Here is a 21,525-nt window from a genome sequence, read left to right on the forward strand (position 1 = left end):
TGAGTGAAGAGAGATTAAAAAGGAATAATAAGTTTGGCGATACATTTAGTTCATTTTAGATTGTCCAAGAAGTTAGGAAAGATTCATTTTAACATCTTACCAATATCTCCAGGATGATCTATAAGAGTTTTTACAATTGCTACTTGAATGCGCAATTTCTTTTCAGTGCTGGGAGAGATCTTCTCGTTGGCATCTGAATGTAGTAGGTTAGGAGCAAATATCACAGCCAAGTTATGGCTGTCCATCCTATTCGAGTCACATCTGTGGAGGAAATCCCAGGTATGCTTTACTAAAGAGAACTCTAATCGGGATATTATATTGTCAGCAGCACTAGGGAGAGCGAGTGTTAACTTCTGATCCGAGCGGCAAATATTGTATAACTACGGAAAATAGCGATTACACATCATAGTAAAAAGGTTCTAATTAAAGTTATGTGCCTACACAGCAGAAACCAGCACACTCACCACTCGTTTAACCCCTTAATGCTCTATATCTATATAATAGTCCTGCCGATTGCACAGGTACAGGAGCCCTACTGATCTGCACGTCGATGCTCCTGCTGAAACGACAGACCGGCGAAAACATTGCTCCCAAAGTTTATCTCTGTAGATGCCATCGTCAAACATAGAATATGAGAAATTTGACAGAAGGAGAGGACTCCCTCTGTCAGCAGATTGCTCCCTCTCATTTCCCAATTGCAGTGCGGTGATGGATTTCTATGACAACAGCCTCTGTGTCTGCCATATACCAGAAAGTTAGCGGTCAGTATAACACCGACATGCTGGGATAATGCACTGCACTAAGTCCACTCATACAGATTAACATGTAGGCGATCAAAGCATTGCGGGATCAAGTCTAAGACTAATAATTATTGTTAAAAAAATAAAAATAAAACTTAATTGCCGATATAAAGAATAAGTCAGTTAATAAGGTGGATTTACTCCACAATGCTGCAACTGGTACATACAACTCCTCCTGCAAAAAACAAGAGCCATTTAGAAAAAGTAACTTGGCACTCAAAAGAATCTAAGATTTACATTTTATTTGTGCAGGTAATGCACAAAGAAACATTTCCGTGTGATCTGACCATCATTATAACAGATTGCATCTATATACTGTGTCAGCAGGGGCTTTAGGTCAACCAAAACCAAAGTCTCTAGGGTATCAGCAAGTTTGGAATACTTTATAAAATGTAACTTTTAGGCCATGTTCACACGTTGCGGTTTTTACCGCGGATCCGCAGCGTTTTTGACGCTGCGGATCAACAGCAGTTTTCCATGCGGTCTACAGTACCATGTAAACCTATGGAAAACAAAATCCGCTGTGCACATGCTGCGGAAAAACAACGCGCGGAAACGCAGCGTTGTTTTTTCCGCAGCATGTCAATTCTTTTTGCGGAACTGCAGCATTTCTGCACCCATTGACTTGCACTGAGTCAAGCACATCTGCAGCAAAACCACAGATGTAAAAAATATTATATGAGGAGGAAACGCTGCAGCTTGGGAGGTGGGGGAAATGTGTGGGCGGAGTGTGTGTGTGTGTGCCGGGTCTGGGGCACGCGTGCGTGTGTCGTCCAATGGGACTACAAGTCCCATCGGGCTATGCCTGCTACAGTGATTGACACATTAGCCAATGGGACAGTAGTAATCCCATCATCCGGGAATGTGTTGAATGTATAACCCCCCCCCCACAAACATACATACACGCAACATAATACATACATGAAACATAAGAAATACATACATGCAACATAATACATACATGCTACATACATGCGACATACTACATACATGCAACATACTACATACATGCAACAGAATGGAAGATGTGCATGATTTCAATGGAAAAATGCATGATAAACCAGATTCGGAAGCCGGATTCATCATTTCACATCTCAGTTTCATACGCTTTTCGCCGGACAGAATAAAACTTTTCCTCTGTACATTTTCTCCGTCCGCCGCAAAGTTTCTTTTGACGGATCCGGCAAAAAACGGATGAAATGTGTGGCCATCAGGCACAATCCGGCGCTAATACAACTCTGAGAAAAAAAAACTGTTCCGGCAAAAAAACCAAAACCAAACTGATCCGTTTTTTTACAAAACTCGCCAGATTATGCCTGACGGCAAAAACCTGATGTGTGAAAGTAGCCTAACTATCCATATATCTATCCACATCTATCTATGTCATTCCATCTATCTGTCCATCTATGTGTGTAATGGAGTGTGGGTTGGACAAGACATGACAAATTTTATTTAGCTTTCAAAAACGCATACAAAACCGCATCAAAAAGGCGCAAAAAATGCATCTGCGTTTTCTGCCAAGAGCTGTGGATTTAGTGCAGAAAAATCCGAAGGCAAATCTGCAAAGTGTGCACATAGCCTTAGGCCATGTTCACACGTTCCTGATTTCCCTGCTGTTTTTTCTGCACTAAAAACCGCAGCTCTTGGCAGAAAATGCAGGTGCGATTTTGGTGCGTTTTTGGTGCGGTTTTTGGTGCGTTTTTTGATGCGGTTTTTTTATGCAGTTTTCTCTGCAGATTGTCTGTGTTTGACACAAATAAAGCTTTAACTGCAGTGGGGGAAAAAAAAGAAAAGAAATGATGTCATTTCCTTGTCCAACCCTTTTTTTCTTCCATCCTCCATTTTGGGACTAAACACCAAAATGAGTGGACGTGTTTTGAATGACAGCGCTCCGCAGAGTGCTGAGCGTAGGCCAGATCACAGCCCGCGGATCCAGCTCTATCCAGCTATTTAAGTCTACGTTCACATTTGCGGTCTGCTCCGCAGCGTCGCCGCATGCGTCATGCGCCCCTATATTTAACATGGGGGCGCATGGACATGCGTCGCACTTGCGTTTTGCGCCGCATGCGTCACTGCAGCGCACGCATCCGGGCGCAGAGGACGCAGCAAGTTGCATTTTTGCTGCGTCCAAAATCAATCAAAAAAAGGACGCATGTGGCGCAAAACGCAGCGTTGTGCATGCGTTTTTGTTTGCGTTGTGTGTTGCGGCGCCGACGCTGCGGCGCACAACGCAAATGTGAACATAGCCTTAGTGCCACGCATTTAAGTGCCACGTATCACATATTTCAGTGCCACGTATTTCAGTGCCACGTATTTCAGTGCCACGTATTTCAGTGCCACGTATTTCAGTGCCACGTATCACGTATTTAAGTGCCACGTATTTAAGTGCCACGTATTTAAGTGCCACGTATTTCAGTGCCACGTATTTCAGTGCCACGTATTTCAGTGCCACGTATTTCAGTGCCACGTATCACGTATTTAAGTGCCACGTATTTAAGTGCCACGTATTTAAGTGCCACGTATTTCAGTGCCACGTATTTCAGTGCCACGTATTTCAGTGCCACGTATTTCAGTGCCACGTATCACGTATTTAAGTGCCACGTATTTAAGTGCCACGTATTTAAGTGCCACGTATTTAAGTGCCACGTATTTCAGTGCCACGTATTTCAGTGCCACGTATTTCAGTGCCACGTATTTCAGTGCCACGTATTTCAGTGCCACGTATTTCAGTGCCACGTATCACGTATTTAAGTGCCACGTATTTAAGTGCCACGTATTTCAGTGCCACGTATTTCAGTGCCACGTATTTAAGTGCCACGTATTTAAGTGCCACGTATTTCAGTGCCACGTATTTCAGTGCCACGTATTTCAGTGCCACGTATCACGTATTTAAGTGCCACGTATTTAAGTGCCACGTATTTCAGTGCCACGTATTTCAGTGCCACGTATTTCAGTGCCACGTATTTCAGTGCCACGTATTTCAGTGCCACGTATTTCAGTGCCACGTATTTCAGTGCCACGTATCACGTATTTTTGCTATTGTAGGGTGGCATTAATCCCGGTCAATAATGGAGAGGCGTCAATATTAATCCAATGAAAGGTTTTAAAAAAAAACAAACACTAGAAAAAAATATTTTAATGAAATAAAGACACCCACTTTTTGACCATATTTTATTGTACGCTCAATCCGTCCTGAAGACCCTCGACCTGAAAAAGACGCAAAATAAAAAAAAAAAATTCATACTCCCTGGCCCTGTCCGCAGAAATCCATCGAGGGTCCCACGAAGATCTTCCATGGAGAACAGACACATCCAGAGATATGTCTGCTCTCCACGGCTGCAGCAACACACTGACAGGAGCCATAGTTCCTGTCGGTGTGTCACTGCGCATGCGCGAGCGAGTTTACCGGCGGTCATTGACCCCGGCACTCTCGCTTAACGGCAGTGCTGCGTGGGAAAGTTCAACGCAGCTGTACTGCTGTTAACCGAGACGCCGGAGCCATTGAACTCCGGAACAGTACGCGATACACTGCTAGGAGCTTCGCTCCTGGCAGTGTATCGCCGGAGAGCAGCCGATCGGCGTGGGACACTCGTTTTATGGATTCTGCGGACAGAGAGTATGAATTTGATTTTTTATTTTGGGATTTTTTTCTAGGGGATCGAGGGCTTCGCCTACCAGTGTGCTGTTGGTGAGTATATACTCTGTGTTATATGTTGTATGTACTGTGTGTCATGTATGTGTATTGTGTGTGTTTTGTGTAACTTTACAACTGTGCTAAGTCGCCGGACACAGGGACAACTCTCCCATCCTAATACCGGAGGGGAGTAGCAGTCCCATACGGCGACTTAGCACAATGGTGGCACTAGCGTCGCATGGGGACACACACACACACATATACACACACACACACACACACACACACACACACACCAAATCAAACGGCCGACACGATCCCCATGCGACGGTATGCCTCCATGTCTCTCCGTCCCAAGCACTTCCGCCCACGCACTTCCGGCCGCTTCCCCGCACTTCCTGCTGCAGCGGTTTCTCCACCCATAACCGCAATAAAACCCGCAGATATATTTTTGATCTGCGGGTTTTACTGCGGGTTTGACCTCACAATGGAGGTCTATGGGTGCAGAACCGCTGCAGTTCTGCACAAAGAAGTGACATGGTCCTTTTTTACCGCGGCTATTCAGCGCGGCTTTTTTAGTGAAAATCAGCATCATGTGCACAGCGTTTCCTGTTTTCCATAGGGTTACATTGTACTGTACCCTGCATGGAAAACAGCTGCGGACCCGCAGCGGCAAAATCGCTGCGGTTCCGCGGTAAAAAACGCATTGTGTGAACATGGCCTTACTCTTGTTCTTTTAAAAAAAAAAGTTAATACAATCACTATGGTGCATAACAACTTGTGCAAATAAAGTGCTGGTGCAATAAGTGCCAATAAAATCGTACGGTACCAATGAAAAAACAAGGGGAGGGTCACCACAACCAGTGTGGTACCACATGTATTCTCTTTGCCCCTATATTTCAAATGTTCGGATTTTTTACATGTGTCAAATCGTTCCAATCATTCATAATGGTTAACCTATCTCTTTCAACTCTTGGACTTATACCATACCAAGTCCTAATAATAACTTTTCCACATGTAGAGCTAATCTGATAGGGTGTTTTTTTTCTCCCCCCCATTCAGTATTGAATCACTATATCTCTCAGTGTTTCATCATAATATAGCGATACAATTTATACATTTATGCTTCTCTATTGAGGTACATTCATCTGCATATGTTCTTCTTTGTTATCATATTGGGTTAGATGTATAACATATGGATTATAGTCATCTGGGTAACCGGATATATCCCCCGGTTTTCACTGCTGAGTTCAGAGAGTACCATCTAAGGCAATGGAAACTTCATATATCATTGCCATATGGTCCCTTTCTATTAACGTGTCTCCCAACACGTTTCATCATACAGAATCATCAGGGGAATCGTGATATCTTATAAAATATGAGCATAGCTAACACAGCAATTTTTTAACTAACAGTATTTAGCATATCAGTGGGATCCCCTACCGATAATTCAATAAGCCGCTGAGCTTCAGACGGAGCAGTGTATTGGCTCTTTAGAAAGTCTATGTGCTGATATTCCACTGCTTACATTTCTATTGAGCAGAAACACTGATCTATCAGCAGGCTAGGTCAGACACTCAGGTTTTGTGCCTACTGAATAGCACTCTACAAAGCAGCTTTTTGAGCGATCAGTGTGGGTCACTGGCCCTCTACCATCACCAATCTATTAAACATGTTCAGTAGTAGTTATTTAAAACTAAACAAAAAAACTAATGAATGATAGGTACTCTAACAATACTTGCCTCACAGAAACAGAATGAAGAAAGTTGAAAAAGTAGCGCAGTATAGATACTGTCTGGTCAGACATTAGGCAGGAGATAAGCATGGTTGCTGAGGTTCTTTCATCGTCACTTCCCAAATTCTGGGCCTTGAACAAAGCATCTTGGAGATCCACAGGCAGTATAGGATCTGGCAATTCTCTGAAAAACTGCTTGAGGATGCTAGCAACATCACAAGGAGGAGCTTCAAAAAGACAATCTTCTCCCTTCTCCAGTTTGGTCTATTGAAAGTAACATAAAACATGTTCGATTTTAACTTCTTATTGGTTGCCTACTAATTCAACCTTTGGATTCCTGTCCTGTACGTATTATGAAAAATTATTTAATATTAGGCAGCACATAAATACAAACAACTATACTATACCTGAGCATTTGTGCTTACCTTTAGCTGCTTCTGCCTCACAATGGATCCAGACTTTCGAAAAAGTCCTTCAGTTTGTACATGCTCCTCCAAGTATTTGCAGACAGCAACAAGAAACCTGGTGTAGACAGAAAGTACATTACATAATAGCAAATAAAATATTGATGGTATTCATAGTAATATGTCTAAATATCCGACAATAATAAAACCTTTCATTGGGGGGGGGGTGGCTGCCTCACTCTGCGCCCATTTTATGAGCCTAACTATAAAACAGCATCTTTCAACTGGCCAGACTCTGGGCATTCAAGTATTAAATAGTTGCCTGATAAGTACAATACCGGCCACTGCGAGACAATTCATCAATATTAATATTTGTATTAAACAAACAAACAAAACTAAAATTAGTTTGTATATATTTTTTTCAGACCTGTATTTTTTTTTTTTTCTTTCCTATTGATGGAGCTGGGTAAAATCTTTTTCTGCATGCCAAGCTCCCTTTTATTGAACCCATTTTGGGATACATATGATACATTAATCCACATTTATTGATTTTATTTATTTATTTATTTTTTTTTAAAGGGAGGGAGGAGGATTGCAGGGACTGAAAAAATTAAATTAAATCTGAGATTTATATTTTTTCTTTGATTTTCAGCATTCAATATATGGTTTAAATTGTCTTACATTTTGATAGACTGGACTTTTATAAAAGCAGTGATACCTATTATATTGACTAAAAATTGCTGCAATAATTTATGCCATCACTTTTTGAACACTAGTTTTGTATCTTAAAGGGAACCTGTCACCCCCAAAATCGCTGGTGAGGTAAGCTCACCGTCATCAGGGGCTTATCTACAGCATTCTGTAATGCTGTAGATAAGCCCCCGATGTTACCTGAAAGAGGAGAAAAAGAGGTTATAATATACTCACCCAGGGGCGGTCCCGCTCCGATGGGCGTCTCAGGTCCAGTACAGCGCCTCCCATCTTCATTCCCTGACATCCTCTTCTGGTCTTCACGCCGCGGCTCCGGCGTACTTTGACTGCCCTGTTGAGGGCAGAGCAAAGTACTGCAGTGCACAGGCGCCAGAAAGGCCCGGCGCCTGCGCACTACAGTACCTTGCTCTGCCCTCAACAGGGCAGACAAAGTACACCTGCACCGGAGCGTGAAGACCAGAAGAGGACGTCATGGAATGAAGAAAGGAGGTGCCGGAGCGGACCTGAGACACCCATTGTACCAGGACCGCCCGCGTGAGTATAATCTAACCTCTTTTAGGTAACATCGGGGGCTTATCTACAGCATTACAGAATGCTGTAGATAAGCCCCTGATGACGGTGGGCTTAACTCACCATCGATTTTGGGGGTGACAGGTTCCCTTTAATTATGTACAAGTTCATCATGTTAATTTGCGTCTTTTTTCCTCTATGATGAAGGCCTGCTCTATTAGGCCCCTTTCACACATCAGTTTTTTGCCGCAGTCGCAATCCGTTGGCTCAAGGGATCCGCCGCAGAGATTGTGAAAAACTGATGCGACGGATCCGACTAGCAGATCTGGCTAATTGGATCGGAGCATGCTCAGTTAAAAAAAACGGAATCCATCGCCGGATTCAGGCATTTGATGGATCCGGCGCCATAGGCTTCCATTCTAGCAAACGACGGACAGCGACGGATCCGGCGAACAACGGAAGAAACGTGAAGCCATCCATCGCCAATACAAGTCTATGAGAAAAAAAACGGATCCGTCGGAATCAGTCACCGGATCCATTTTTTCCAAAAATTCGACGGATTGCGACTCATGGCAAAAAAAAAAAAAAAATGATGTGTGAAAGGGGCCTTAGACAGAAAAGTCTCATTTGGAATGGAATAATGGTGCTTTAAACAATAAATCATATAATGAATTATTTTGGATTGTTAAAATTGAAGTACCACTCTAGCAATTGTTTTTTCTTAATTTCAACCTCGAGTGGTATCGCCAATGTATGTTCCCTGCTATCAATAAAATACTTGCCGGCCGATGTCTTCTGCCAGTTGAAACTTGCCGGATTGCTCCAGTGTCTGCTGTGCAAAGTGGAAATCACGTCTTAACCCCTTCACCCCCAAGGGTGGTTTGCACGTTAATGACCAGGCCAATTTTTACAATTCTGACCACTGTCCCTTTATGAGGTGATAACTCTGGAAGGCTTCAACGGATCTTGGCGATTCTGACACTGTTTTCTCGTGACATATTGTACTTCATGTTAGTGGTAAAATTTATTCGATATAACTTGCGTTTATTTGAGAAAAAAATGGAAATTTGGCGAAAATTTTGAAAATTTCACAATTTTCCAACTTTGAATTTTTATGCCCTTAAATCACAGAAATATGTCACGCAAAATACTTAATAAGTAACATTTCCCACATGTCTACTTTACATCAGCACAATTTTGGAACCAAATTTTTTTTTTGTTAGGGAGTTATAAGGGTTAGAAGTTGACAAGCAATTTCTCATTTTTACAACACCATTTTTTTTTTTTTTTTTTTTTTAGGGACCACATCTCATTTGAAGTCATTTTGAGGGGTCTATATGACAGAAAATAACCAAGTGTGACACCATTCTAAAAACTGCACCCCTCAAGGTGCTCAAAACCACATTCAAGAAGTTTATTAACCCTCCAGGTGTTTCACAGGAATTTTTGGAATGTTTAAATAAAAATGAACATTTAACTTTTTTTTCACACAAAATTTATTTCAGCTCCAATTTGTTTTATTTTACCAAGGGTAACAGGAGAAAATGGACCCCCAAAGTTGTTGTATAATTTGTCCTGAGTACGCTGATACCCCATATGTGGGGGTAAACCACTGTTTGGGCGCATGGCAGAGCTCGGAAGGAAAGGAGCACCATTTGACTTTTCAATGCAAAATTGACTGGAATTGAGATGGGATGCCATGTTGCGTTTGGAGAGCCCCTGATGTGCCTAAACATTGAAACCCCCCACAAGTGACACCATTTTGGAAAGAAAACCCCTTAAGGAACTTATCTAGATGTGTGGTGAGCACTTTGACCCACCAAGTGATTCACAGAAGTTTATAGTGCAGAGCCGTAAAAATAAAAAATCATATTTTTTCACAAAAATGATCTTTTCGCCCCCAATTTTTTATTTTCCCAAGGGTAAGAGAAGAAATTAGACCACAAAAGTTGTTGTGCAATTTGTACTGAGTACGCCGATACCCCATATGTGGGTGTAAACCATTGTTTGGGCGCATGGCAGAGCTCAGAAGGGAAGGAGCGCCATTTGACTTTTCAATGCAAAATTGACTGCAATTAAGATGGGACGTCATGTAGCGTTTGGAGAGCCCCTGATGTGCCTAAACATTAAAACCCCCCACAAATGACACCATTTTGGAAAGTAGACCCCCTAAGGAACTTATCTAGATGTGTTTTGAGAGCTTTGAACCCCCAAGTGTTTCACTACAGTTTATAACGCAGAACCGTGAAAATAATTTTTTTTTTTTTTTCACAAAAATGATTTTTTAGCCCCCAGTTTTATATTTTCACAAGGGTAACAGGATAAATTTGACCCTAAAAGTTATTGTCCAATTTGTCCTGAGTACGCTGATACCCCATATGTGGGGGGGAACCACTGTTTGGGCGCATGGCAGAGCTCAGAAGGGAAGGAGCGCCATTTGGAAAGCAGACTTAGATAGATTGGTCTGCAGGCGTCACATTGCATTTGCAGAGCCCCTGATGTACCCAAACAGTAGAAACCCCCCACAAGTGACCCCATATTGGAAACTAGACCTCCCAAGGAACTTATCTAGATGTGTTGTGAGAACTTTGAACCCCCAAGTGTTTCACTACAGTTTACAACGCAGAGCCGTGAAAATAAAAAAATATTTTTCCCACAAAAATGATTTTTAGCCCCCCAAATTTTTATTTTCCCAAGGATAAAAAGAGAACTTGGACCCCAAAAGTTGTTGTCCAATTTGTCCCGAGTACGCTGATACCCCATATATTGGGGTAAACCCCTGTTTGGGTGCACGGGAGAGCTCGGAAGGGAAGGAGCACTGTTTCACTTTTTCAACGCAGAATTGGCTGGAATTGAGATCGGACGCCATGTCACGTTTGGAGAGCCCCTGATGTGCCTGAACAGTGGAAACTCCCCAATTCTACCTGAAACCCTAATCCCAACAGTAACCCTAACCACACCCCTATCCCTGACACACCCCTAATTCTAATCCCAACAGTAAATGTAATCCAAACCCTAACCCTAACTTTAGCCCCAACCCTAACTTTAGCCCCAACCCTAACCCTAACGGGAAAATGGAAATAAATACATTTTTTTAATTTTATTATTTTTCCCCAGCTGAGGGGGTGATGAAGGGGGGTTTAATTTACTTTTATAGCGTTTTTTATATTGGATTTTTATGACTGGCAGCTGTCACACACTAAAAGACGCTTTTTTATAGCAAAAAACTTTTTGCGTCTCCACATTTTGAGACCTATAATTTTTCCATATTTTGGTCCACAGAGTCATGTGAGGTCTTGTTTTTTGCGGGACGAGTTGACTTTTTTATTGGCATCGTTTTTGGACATGTGACAGTTTTTGATCACTTTTTATTCCGATTTTTGTGAGGCAGAATGACCAAAAACCAGCTATTCATGAATTTCTTTTGGGGGAGGCGTTTATACCGTTCCGCGTTTGGTAAAATTGATAAAGCAGTTTTATTCGTCGCGTCAGTACGATTACAGCGATATCTCATTTATATCATTTTTTTATGTTTTGGCGCTTTTATACGATAAAAGCTATTTTATAGAAAAAATAATTATTTTGGCATCGCTTTATTCTGAGGACTATAACTTTTTTATTTTTTTGCTTATGATGCTGTGTGGCAGCTTGTTTTTTGCGGGACAAGATGACGTTTTAAGCGGTACCATGGTTATTTATATCCGTCTTTTTTATCGTGTGTTATTCCACTTTTTGTTTGGCGGTATGATAATAAAGCGTTGTTTTTTGGCTCGTTTTTTGTTTTTTTTTTCTTACGGTGTTCACTGAAGGGGTTAACTAGTGGGACAGTTTTATAGGTGGGGTCGTTACGGACGCGGCGATACTAAATATGTGTACTTATTGTTTTGGTTTTTTTAGATAAATAAATGTATTTATGGGAATAATATTTTTTTTTTTTCTTTATTTAGGTTTTTTTTTTTTTTTTTTACACATGTGGATATTTTTTTTTTTGTGGGGGGACATCACAGATCGCTGATCTCACAGTTTGCACAGCACTCTGAGATCAGCGATCTCACTCATCACTGCAGGCTTACAGAGCTGCAGCCTGCTCCTGACCCGGAAGTTCTTCCTGCAGGACCCGGATGCAGCCCCCGGATGTAGCCCCGCGGCCATTTTGGATCCGGGGACTGCAGGGAGAAGACGCTCGGTACAGGGGGATTACATTCCCTTGTACCGATCGTCTCAGGGAAGCCCGCAGGGAGCCCCCTCCCTGCGCGATGCTTCCCTGTACCGCCGGCACACTGCGATCATGTTTGATCGCGGTGTGCCGGGGGTTAATGTGCCGGGGGCGGTCCGTGACCGCTCCTGGCACATAGTGCCGGATGTCAGCTGCGATAGGCAGCTGACACCCGGCCGCGCTCCCCCCGCGAGCGCGGCCGATCGTGCTGGACGTACTATCCCGTCGGTGGTCATACGGGCCCACCCCACCTCGACGGGATAGTACGTCCAATGTCAGAAAGGGGTTAATGTAAGTCAGAGCCAGAACGAGGGTCACAGACTTACATTCAGAACTAGTGACTGTTAGAGGTCACTTCTGGTCAGACAGAAGTTGTGATCACAAGATGGCGGAGCGAGCCAGGATCGGCACCGGGAATGAATGAAAATAAACATACATACAAGAGTGGCGCTTTAAAAATCCTCTTACTTTGGACTACAGGTTGGTACTCTAATTTAAGGGAGCTTAGTCTCCAGAAACGCGTTGAGATTCTTACCCATATGGCTCGTGCTGAAGTCTGTATTCTCTATGCTTAAAAGTTTGTTAATAAAGAAAACTATTTTACGGATTCGGTGAAGCTGGACATTCTTTTATTTGGATTCTATACGCCTGGACACAGCGGGTCCGTGCTCCCGAAGATTGGTTTATGCATCACGGGTGAGCTGGTTTATATTCCTTCACTGTAATTTAGCACCCTGATTTTGTGTGAATGCTGTGTATTCTCATTAATATATTTTGTTAGATTGGACTTTTTTAGAAACAACGATGCCGAAGGGGAAAAAAAAAGGGAATTTATTTTTGAAATGAGAAGCAGACGGCGAATTAAACTCATTTTTAATATCAAAATATTGCTGGTTTTCAGTTTTACTTTATTGTTTAGTCCCTTTAGGGGACATCATTAGTTGCAATCTGTGAAAATAAGGGCAACAATTATTAAAAAAAAATAACTAAAAATGGACCTTTTCTAGATGTCAGTAATTAATTCACTTACGATGGTATATTTCCATACAATGGAATATTCAGCTGTGGCAGGGTATAAAGAGGAGCTCCGAACACCTTACCCTAAAACAAAAAATTAAAGTTATTAATTTATAAAGAATAGAAAATTCAGGACATTGTGAGAAACCAAAATTGAAAGATAAGAAAAAAACAAACAGCATTGAGGAAAACCTGGGATTCCCAGCAGTGAAGGCCAGAACAGTAAAGGTACCGTCACATTAAGCGACGCTGCAGCTATATAGACAACGATGCCGATCGCTGCAGCGTCGCTGTTTCGTCGTTGTGTGGTCGCTGGAGAGCTGTCACACAGACAGCTCTCCAGCGACCAACGATGCCAAAGTCCCCGGGTAACCATCGGGTTACTAAGCGCAGGGCCGCGCTTAGTAACCCGATGTTTACCCTGGTTACCAGTGTAAATGTAAAAAAAAAAAAAAAAAAGAACACTACATACTTACATTCCGGTGTCTGTCGCGTCCCCCGGCGTCCGCTTCCCTGCACTGTGTCCGCCCTAAAGCAGAGCGGTGATGTCACCGCTGTGCTCTGCTTTACGGCCGGCCGGCGCTGACACAGTGCAGGGAAGCGGACGCCGGGGGACGCGACAGACACCGGAATGTAAGTATGTAGTGTTTGTTTTTTTTACATTTACACTGGTAACCAGGGTAAATATCGGATTACTCACCGGTAATGCTCTTTTATAGAGCCCACGACAGCACCCACTGAGAGAGGGGATCCGCCCCTAGGAACAGGAAACCTACAGAGAGATAAAAGGGGCGGCCCCCCCTCGCTCCTCAGTTGTTTTACAGAGAAAAAGGAGGAACCGCCGCCAGGTGTTTTAGTTTAACCAGGTTTAGGCATATATACATATTTACAACTTCATACCATATTACTGTATTATATACATCTCCCTATTAAGACACCACGTGCAACTAAACAAAGAAAAAAAGGGAGGGATTCGAATGGGTGCTGTCGTGGGCTCTATAAAAGAGCACTACCGGTGAGTAATCCGATATTTTCTATTCGCCACGACAGCACCCACTGAGAGATTTTCAGAGACTATATACTGGGTGGGTTAACTGAATCAAGACTGGGTCGCTGTGACCAGTGGGGTACCGCAGGGGTCGGTATTGGGACCTGTTCTCTTCAACATATTCATTAATGATCTGGTAGAAGGTTTACACAGTAAAATATTGATATTTGCAGATGATACAAAACTATGTAAAGCAGTTAATACAAGAGAAGATAGTATTCTGCTACAGATGGATCTGGATGAGTTGGAAACTTGGGCTGAAAGGTGGCAGATGAGGTTTAACAATGATAAATGTAAGGTTATACACATGGGAAGAAGGAATCAATATCACCATTACACACTGAACGGGAAACCACTGGGTAAATCTGACAGGGAGAAGGACTTGGGGATCCTAGTTAATGATAAACTTACCTGGAGCAGCCAGTGCCAAGCAGCAGCTGCCAAGGCAAACAGGATCATGGGGTGCATTAAAAGAGGTCTGGATACACATGATGAGAGCATTATACTGCCTCTGTACAAATCCCTAGTTAGACCGCACATGGAGTACTGTGTCCAGTTTTGGGCACCGGTGCTCAGGAAGGATATAATGGAACTAGAGAGAGTACAAAGGAGGGCAACAAAGTTAATAAAGGGGATGGGAGAACTACAATACCCAGATAGATTAGCGAAATTAGGATTATTTAGTCTAGAAAAAAGACGACTGAGGGGCGATCTAATAACCATGTATAAGTATATAAGGGGACAATACAAATATCTCGCTGAGGATCTGTTTATACCAAGGAAGGTGACGGGCACAAGGGGGCATTCTTTGCGTCTGGAGGAGAGAAGGTTTTTCCACCAACATAGAAGAGGATTCTTTACTGTTAGGGCAGTGAGAATCTGGAATTGCTTGCCTGAGGAGGTGGTGATGGCGAACTCAGTCGAGGGGTTCAAAAGAGGCCTGGATGTCTTCCTGGAGCAGAACAATATTGTATCATACAATTATTAGGTTCTGTAGAAGGATGTAGATCAGGGGATTTATTATGATGGAATATAGGAATATAGGCTGAACTGGATGGACAAATGTCTTTTTTCGGCCTTACTAACTATGTTACTATGTAAGAACCGAAACCCCAAAGGTTAGGTCAGAAGCAGCAGATAGATCTAATCTATAGTGTCTATAGAAGGTATTTGGTGAAGACCAAGTTGCAGCCTTACATATAAGGTCTATCGGCACATTCGCCCTTTCTGCCCAGGAGGTCGATACGGCTCTTGTGGAGTGTGCTCCCACATGCATTGGAGGTTCTCTTCCTCCAGCTTTATACGCCAGGACTATGGCATCTCTAATCCAGCGTGATAGCGTGTTCTTTGTAACTCTGGAACCTTTGGTTTTTCCCTGGAAAGAGACAAAGAGAGCCCTACTCTTCCTCCAGTCCCTAGTCCTCTCTAAATAGGCTAGAATAGTTCTCTTAACATCTAGGGTATGAAGCCTGGCTTCTTCTGGAGTCGAGTGGTCTTTATAGAAGGTAGGTAACAAGATCTCCTGGGATCTATGAAAGCTAGTGGCTACCTTAGGGAGATAACAAGGGTCCATTTTTAAAATTATTCTATCAGATGTCACGGATAGATAAGGAGGGTCAATTGACAAGGCATGGAGATCACTCACTCTTCTAGCGGATACTAACGCTACTAACAGTATTGTTTTAAGCGAGATGTACTTTAATGAGGCCTCATGTAAAGGCTCAAACGGGCTTTGCGTCAAGGCATCTAGGACCAGAGATAGATCCCACTCAGGCACCTGTGGTATATTAATAGGTTTTGATCGCTCACATGCTGATATAAAACGAGAAACCCATCTATCTCCCGCCACATCATAACTAAAGAGGGCTCCTAGAGCTGAAACCTGGACTCTTAGAGTATTTACAGACAGTCCCAATTCAAGTCCTTTTTGCAAGAACTCCAATATTGAAAATATACACTCACTGGCCACTTTATTAGGTACACCATGCTAGTAACGGGTTGGACCCCCTTTTGCCTTCAGAACTGCCTCAATTCTTCGTGGCATAGATTCAACAAGGTGCTGGAAGCATTCCTCAGAGATTTTGGTCCATATTGACATGATGGCATCACACAGTTGCCGCAGATTTGTCGGCTGCACATCCCAAAGATGCTCCATACAAGGCAGGATGGATCCATGCTTTCATGTTGTTTACGCCAAATTCTGACCCTACCATCCGAATGTCGCAGCAGAAATCGAGACTCATCAGACCAAGCAACGTTTTCCCAATCTTCTACTGTCCAATTTCGATGAGCTTGTACAAATTGTAGCCTCAGTTTCCTGTTCTTAGCTGAAAGGAGTGGTACCCGGTGTGGTCTTCTGCTGCTGTAGCCCATCTGCCTCAAAGTTCGACGCACTGTGCGTTCAGAGATGCTCTTAGGCCTACCTTGGTTGTAACGGGTGGCGATTTGAGTCACTGTTGCCTTTCTATCAGCTCGAACCAGTCTGCCCATTCTCCTCTGACCTCTGGCATCAACAAGGCATTTCCGCCCACAGAACTGCCGCTCACTGGATTTTTTTTCTTTTTCGGACCATTCTCTGTAAACCCTAGAGATGGTTGTGCGTGAAAATCCCAGTAGATCAGCAGTTTCTGAAATACTCAGACCAGCCCTTCTGGCACCAACAACCATGCCACGTTCAAAGGCACTCAAATCACCTTTCTTCCCCATACTGATGCTCGGTTTGAACTGCAGGAGATTGTCTTGACCATGTCTACATGCCTAAATGCACTGAGTTGCCGCCATGTGATTGGCTGATTAGAAATTAAGTGTTAACAAGAAGTGGGACAGGTGTACCTAATAAAGTGGCCAGTGAGTGTAGGTACTTCAGCGGAAAGTTGTGCAGTATGAAATTGAAGGAATTTTTTCCAAACCCTGACATAGATCTGGGTAGTGGAAGGCTTTCTACTTTTCATAAGAGTATCTATAAGCCCACTGGAAAAACCCCTCAGAGTTAGTAAGTGCCTTTCAAATTCCATACCGTCAGATTCATGCCTTTTACCCGAGGATGGAAAAACGGTCCCTGAGACAACAGGTCCTTGGTCTGAGGCAGGATCCAAGGGTCTGTAGTCGACATCGCCCTGAGCCAGGAGAACCAAGGCCTTTTGGGCCAGAATGGGGCTACCAACAGAACTCTTGCCCCCTCCTCCCTTATTTTTCTTATTACTATAGGTAATAGATTCCATGGAGGGAATGCGTAGGCCAGGTCGAATGTCCATGGCACCTGAAGGGCATCGAATATGTCGGGGTTGTCCAGTCTGCAAAGGGAAGCAAATGTTTTGACCTGACGGTTGGACCTTGTTGCGAATAGGTCTATTTGTGGCACGCCCCATCGGTCTGTTATCAGCCGGAAAATATCTCTGCTGAGCATCCACTCCCCTTGATGAAGGGTATGGCGACTGAGGAAATCGGCACGACTGTTGTCTATACCTCTGATGTGCACCGCTGACAAGGACAACAGATGACTTTCGGCTAACGTCATGATGTCCGATGAGATTTTCATAAGATTTTCTGACCGTGTACCTCCTTGATGATTTAAATAGGCTACTGCCGAGGTGTTGTCTGAGAGGACCCTTGTGTGAGATCCTCGTAGCTGGGGAAGAAAGTGGAGCAGGGAATAATATATGGCTCTTAATTCTTTTACATTAGAGGAATTAGCTAATTCTGACCTGGACCAAAGGCCCTGGAACCACCCGATCACCAAAATGTGCTCCCCAGCCCTCCGGACTAGCATCTGTGGTTACTACGGTAGAAGGGGTAATGACCCATGGTACCCCCTCTGATAGATTTCCCCTATCTAACCACCATGTAAGGGAGTGTACTACCTCTGCCGTTAAGAAAATTGTTTGATCTAAATGTACCCTATTTTTAGTGTCCTCCTGTAATACCAATTTTTGGAGTTGCCTGGTATGGAATTGAGCCCATTTAACCGCAGGGATACAAGATGATAGTGAACCTAACAATGACATGGCATTTCTCAGTGTCATATTACGCTTTTTGATAGCTAAATCCACTTTAGTAATGATTGAAAACTTCTTATCATCAGGCAACCAACATTTTTGGTCTACTGAATCCAGAAGGAGACCTAAAAACCTCTGACAAGTGACGGGTTGGAGTCTGGATTTTTCCCAGTTAACAATCCATCCCAGCCTTTGTAAAGAGGATACTACCTCCTCTAACCTCTGTTCACACTGTAAGAAATTTTTCCCCACAATTAGTAGGTCATCCAGATATGGGATGACCAACGTGTCCTTTAAACGTAGAAAGGACATTACTTCCAAAAGTAACTTAGTAAAGGCCCTAGGAGCCATAGATAGACCAAAGGGCATTGCTCTATATTGAAAATGATGAACTTGACCGTCTATAACCACTGCTACCCGAAGAAACTGCTGGTGTGACTGGTGTATAGGAAGATGATAATAAGCATCTTTGAGATCAAGTACTACCATGTAACAGTTAGGGAACAAATTTTTAATGGCTGATCGAATGGATTCCATTTTAAATGTTGTGGGTATTATGAACATATTTAGTTTTCTCAAATTAAATATAGTTCTATAGGATCCGTCAGGTTTTGTAATCAGAAACAAGGGGGAGTAGAACCCCTGCCCCGTTTGAGATGACGGAACCTCTATTAAGACCCGTTTTGCAAGAAGGGATTTAACTTCTACTTCCAATGCTTCCTGTTGTAGTTTGGACTTTAGGGAGGTGAGCCGAAAGGAATCCGGAGGTTTTCGGACAAAGTCTAGGGTGAGGCCTGAGGATATTAATTTTATGGCCCATGGGTTGACAGTTATTTCTCTCCACTGATTGATAAATCCCAGTAGTCTACCGCCCACTGGTGGAATAGGGTTCCCGGGATTTTTCGGCTGGTTTGAAGGGACGTTTGTTAAACAAATTGCCTTTCTGCCTGAAGTCTTTGTTCCTCCATTGCTCTTTAAAACTTCCCTTTCTGCCAAATGCTGGCTCCTAAATGCCCTTCTGTAAGCAGGAACAAAGGGATTAGGAAAACCTTTTTTACGTTCACCCGCCTTAGTGAGTATCTCATCCAGAATAGTTCCAAAGAGGTACTCACCCTGACAGGGTATGGCACACAACTTGGATCTGGACTGGGCATCCCCCTTCCAGTTCTTTAACCATAAGGCTCGGCGGGCAGTATTTGCGAGGCTGGCTGTCCTGGCCGCCAGGCGGAGAGAATCCACGGAGGCATCGGATATAAATGCCGCAGCGCTTCTAATTAAGGGGATGGATGCCCGCAATTTCTCCCTAGATATACCACTCTTTATATTCTGGTCCAGCTGGTCTAACCAAACCAGCATAGATCTACTGGTACATGTGGTGGAGATTGCCGGCCTAAACGAAGTGACACAGGCCTCCCATGATTTTTTCAAAAGTGCATCCGATTTCCTATCCATGGGATCAGATAAGGAGCCTGCATCTTCCACCGGTAGGGAAGAACTGCGGGAAGTGGATGCGACAGCCGCATCGACCTTTGGAACTTTAGTCCAGGTATTTAAATCTTCGTCCTCAAAGGGGTAACGTCTCTTACAGGACACTGGTGTAAACCCCTTCTGTCCCTTGCTCCACTCTTTTTTAATGAGGTCTTTTATAGTCTGGTTCACTGGGAATACGTGGCCCTTTCGCTGAGATAGACCTGCGAACATAACCTCCTGGGCCGTTTGGGGTTCTTTAACCTCCGACACCCCCATCGTTTTCCTCACTGATTTAACTAGACTATTTACTCCCTCAGTCGGGAAACAGACATGTTCCTCCTCATCTGAGGAACCAGACAAGTGGGAAACGTCTGAATCAATCTCCCCACTTTCCGCCGACGTGTCAGCATTAGGTGAGGATCTTCTCCTACTCCTCTTCTCAACACTGCCTGCGGGACCACCACTCAACGATTGGAGTTCCTCCCGAATCATGAGCCGTATTTCGTCCATTTTAACGGACTCCTCCTGCCCCAGGGTGTTATCTATGCATGCCTGACATAACGTTTTAGAATAAGAGTCAGGCAGGGGCTCAATACATATAGCACACTGCTTGTGCTTGGTCTTCTCCTTGCTTTTTGCCTAGAGGGACATGAGCAGAGGAGACCAATATAAGCTCTGAAGGAGCTGAAAACCCAAACATTCTGAAGCATACTATACCGATTGTTGGGTGGATCGTTGGGTGGATCGTCCGGTCTGGGATGTGGAACGGGATGATTTCCTTCCTGATTTATCGGTGGAATCACTCTTCCTGGAGTGTCCACTATTCCTTTTTGCAGCATCACCACCTTGCACTAGTGGCTCTTCTACAGGGTGCTCACTGACTTCCTCGTGGGACGACATAATGCGCACTGTTTTCCCTTCCTAACTGACTTTTATAGTGCGGACTATCAATCTCAGCCCCCGCAGCTGCAATCCCCCTTTTTTTTTTTTTTTTTTAATTACCTGCATCAGGAAAACCTGCGAACACCGCCAGGAGGAATCCAACATGGCGGTTACCCCGGAAATGCAATGCCGACCTTCAGGGGGTCGGCCATACTACATCCGGGATTCCGGACGCACTGCGCATGCGCCAGCGTCTGCCGCATTTTTCCGGCACTGCAACCCCACGCGTCGTACCTGAGGGACCGGGGGGAGCCTCCGCTGTCCAGGCGCCACATCGTTCCAGACCGGGATCAACCAGGTATGCCATGGTCGTTTTCTCCACACTGATGTCCCAGCAGGGAGATCGTTGGAACCTTCCAGGCCTCACCATTCGGCCGGTGCAGACGAGGAGGAAACCATCAGGAATCCCCGACTCTGCCTCTACTCACTCTGGAGCCCCTGCCGCTCAGCAGAGACGTACAGGCGGCATCCAGGCAAGGTTTTTTTTTTTTTTTTTTTTTCATAGACACCGCTGTACAGTGTCTACAGAGATCTTCTCTGTGGGCTTCCTTCTAAGAACAGGAAACCAACTGAGGAGCGAGGGGGGGCCGCCCCTTTTATCTCTCTGTAGGTTTCCTGTTCCTAGGGGCGGATCCCCTCTCTCAGTGGGTGCTGTCGTGGCGAATAGAAAACATCGGGTTACTAAGCGCGGCCCTGCGCTTAGTAACCCGATGTTTACCCTGGTTACCAGTGAAGACATCGCTGAATCCGCGTCACATACACACCGATTCAGCGATGTCAGCGGGTGATCCAGCAACGAAATAAGGTGCAGGCCTTCTAGCTCCGACCAACGATGTCACAGCAGGATCCTGATCGCTGCTGCGTGTCAAACACAACGATATCGCTTATCCAGGACGCTGCAACGTCACGGATCGCTATCGTTATTAAGTTGTTCAGTGTGAAGGTACCTTTAGTGGAGTAATTAAATAAAAGCATCTCTGGGGTGTCACTTTATAATCAGATGAAGTGGATCCAAAGCATAATCAATGACCCCCAAGGAGCTA

At 44.0% G+C, this 21,525-nt stretch overlaps 1 protein-coding gene across 1 annotated transcript in view; it reads right to left on the bottom strand.

Moving 5' to 3' along the window:
* The window catches only part of ARHGAP11A (Rho GTPase activating protein 11A), a 63,367-nt gene that overhangs the window by 25,668 nt on the left and 16,174 nt on the right, over positions 1-21,525 (bottom strand). Inside the window, exons 2-5 of the mRNA XM_077263548.1 lie at positions 13,041-13,111; positions 6,595-6,691; positions 6,177-6,433; positions 101-261 (exon numbers count right to left, since the gene is read on the bottom strand). Of these exons, the coding sequence (XP_077119663.1) occupies positions 101-261; positions 6,177-6,433; positions 6,595-6,691; positions 13,041-13,111 (586 nt within the window). The remainder of the gene's footprint in view (positions 1-100; positions 262-6,176; positions 6,434-6,594; positions 6,692-13,040; positions 13,112-21,525) is intronic.

Source organism: Ranitomeya variabilis, chromosome 1 (genome assembly GCF_051348905.1).
Source record: "Ranitomeya variabilis isolate aRanVar5 chromosome 1, aRanVar5.hap1, whole genome shotgun sequence".
Lineage (NCBI taxonomy): Eukaryota > Metazoa > Chordata > Amphibia > Anura > Dendrobatidae > Ranitomeya > Ranitomeya variabilis.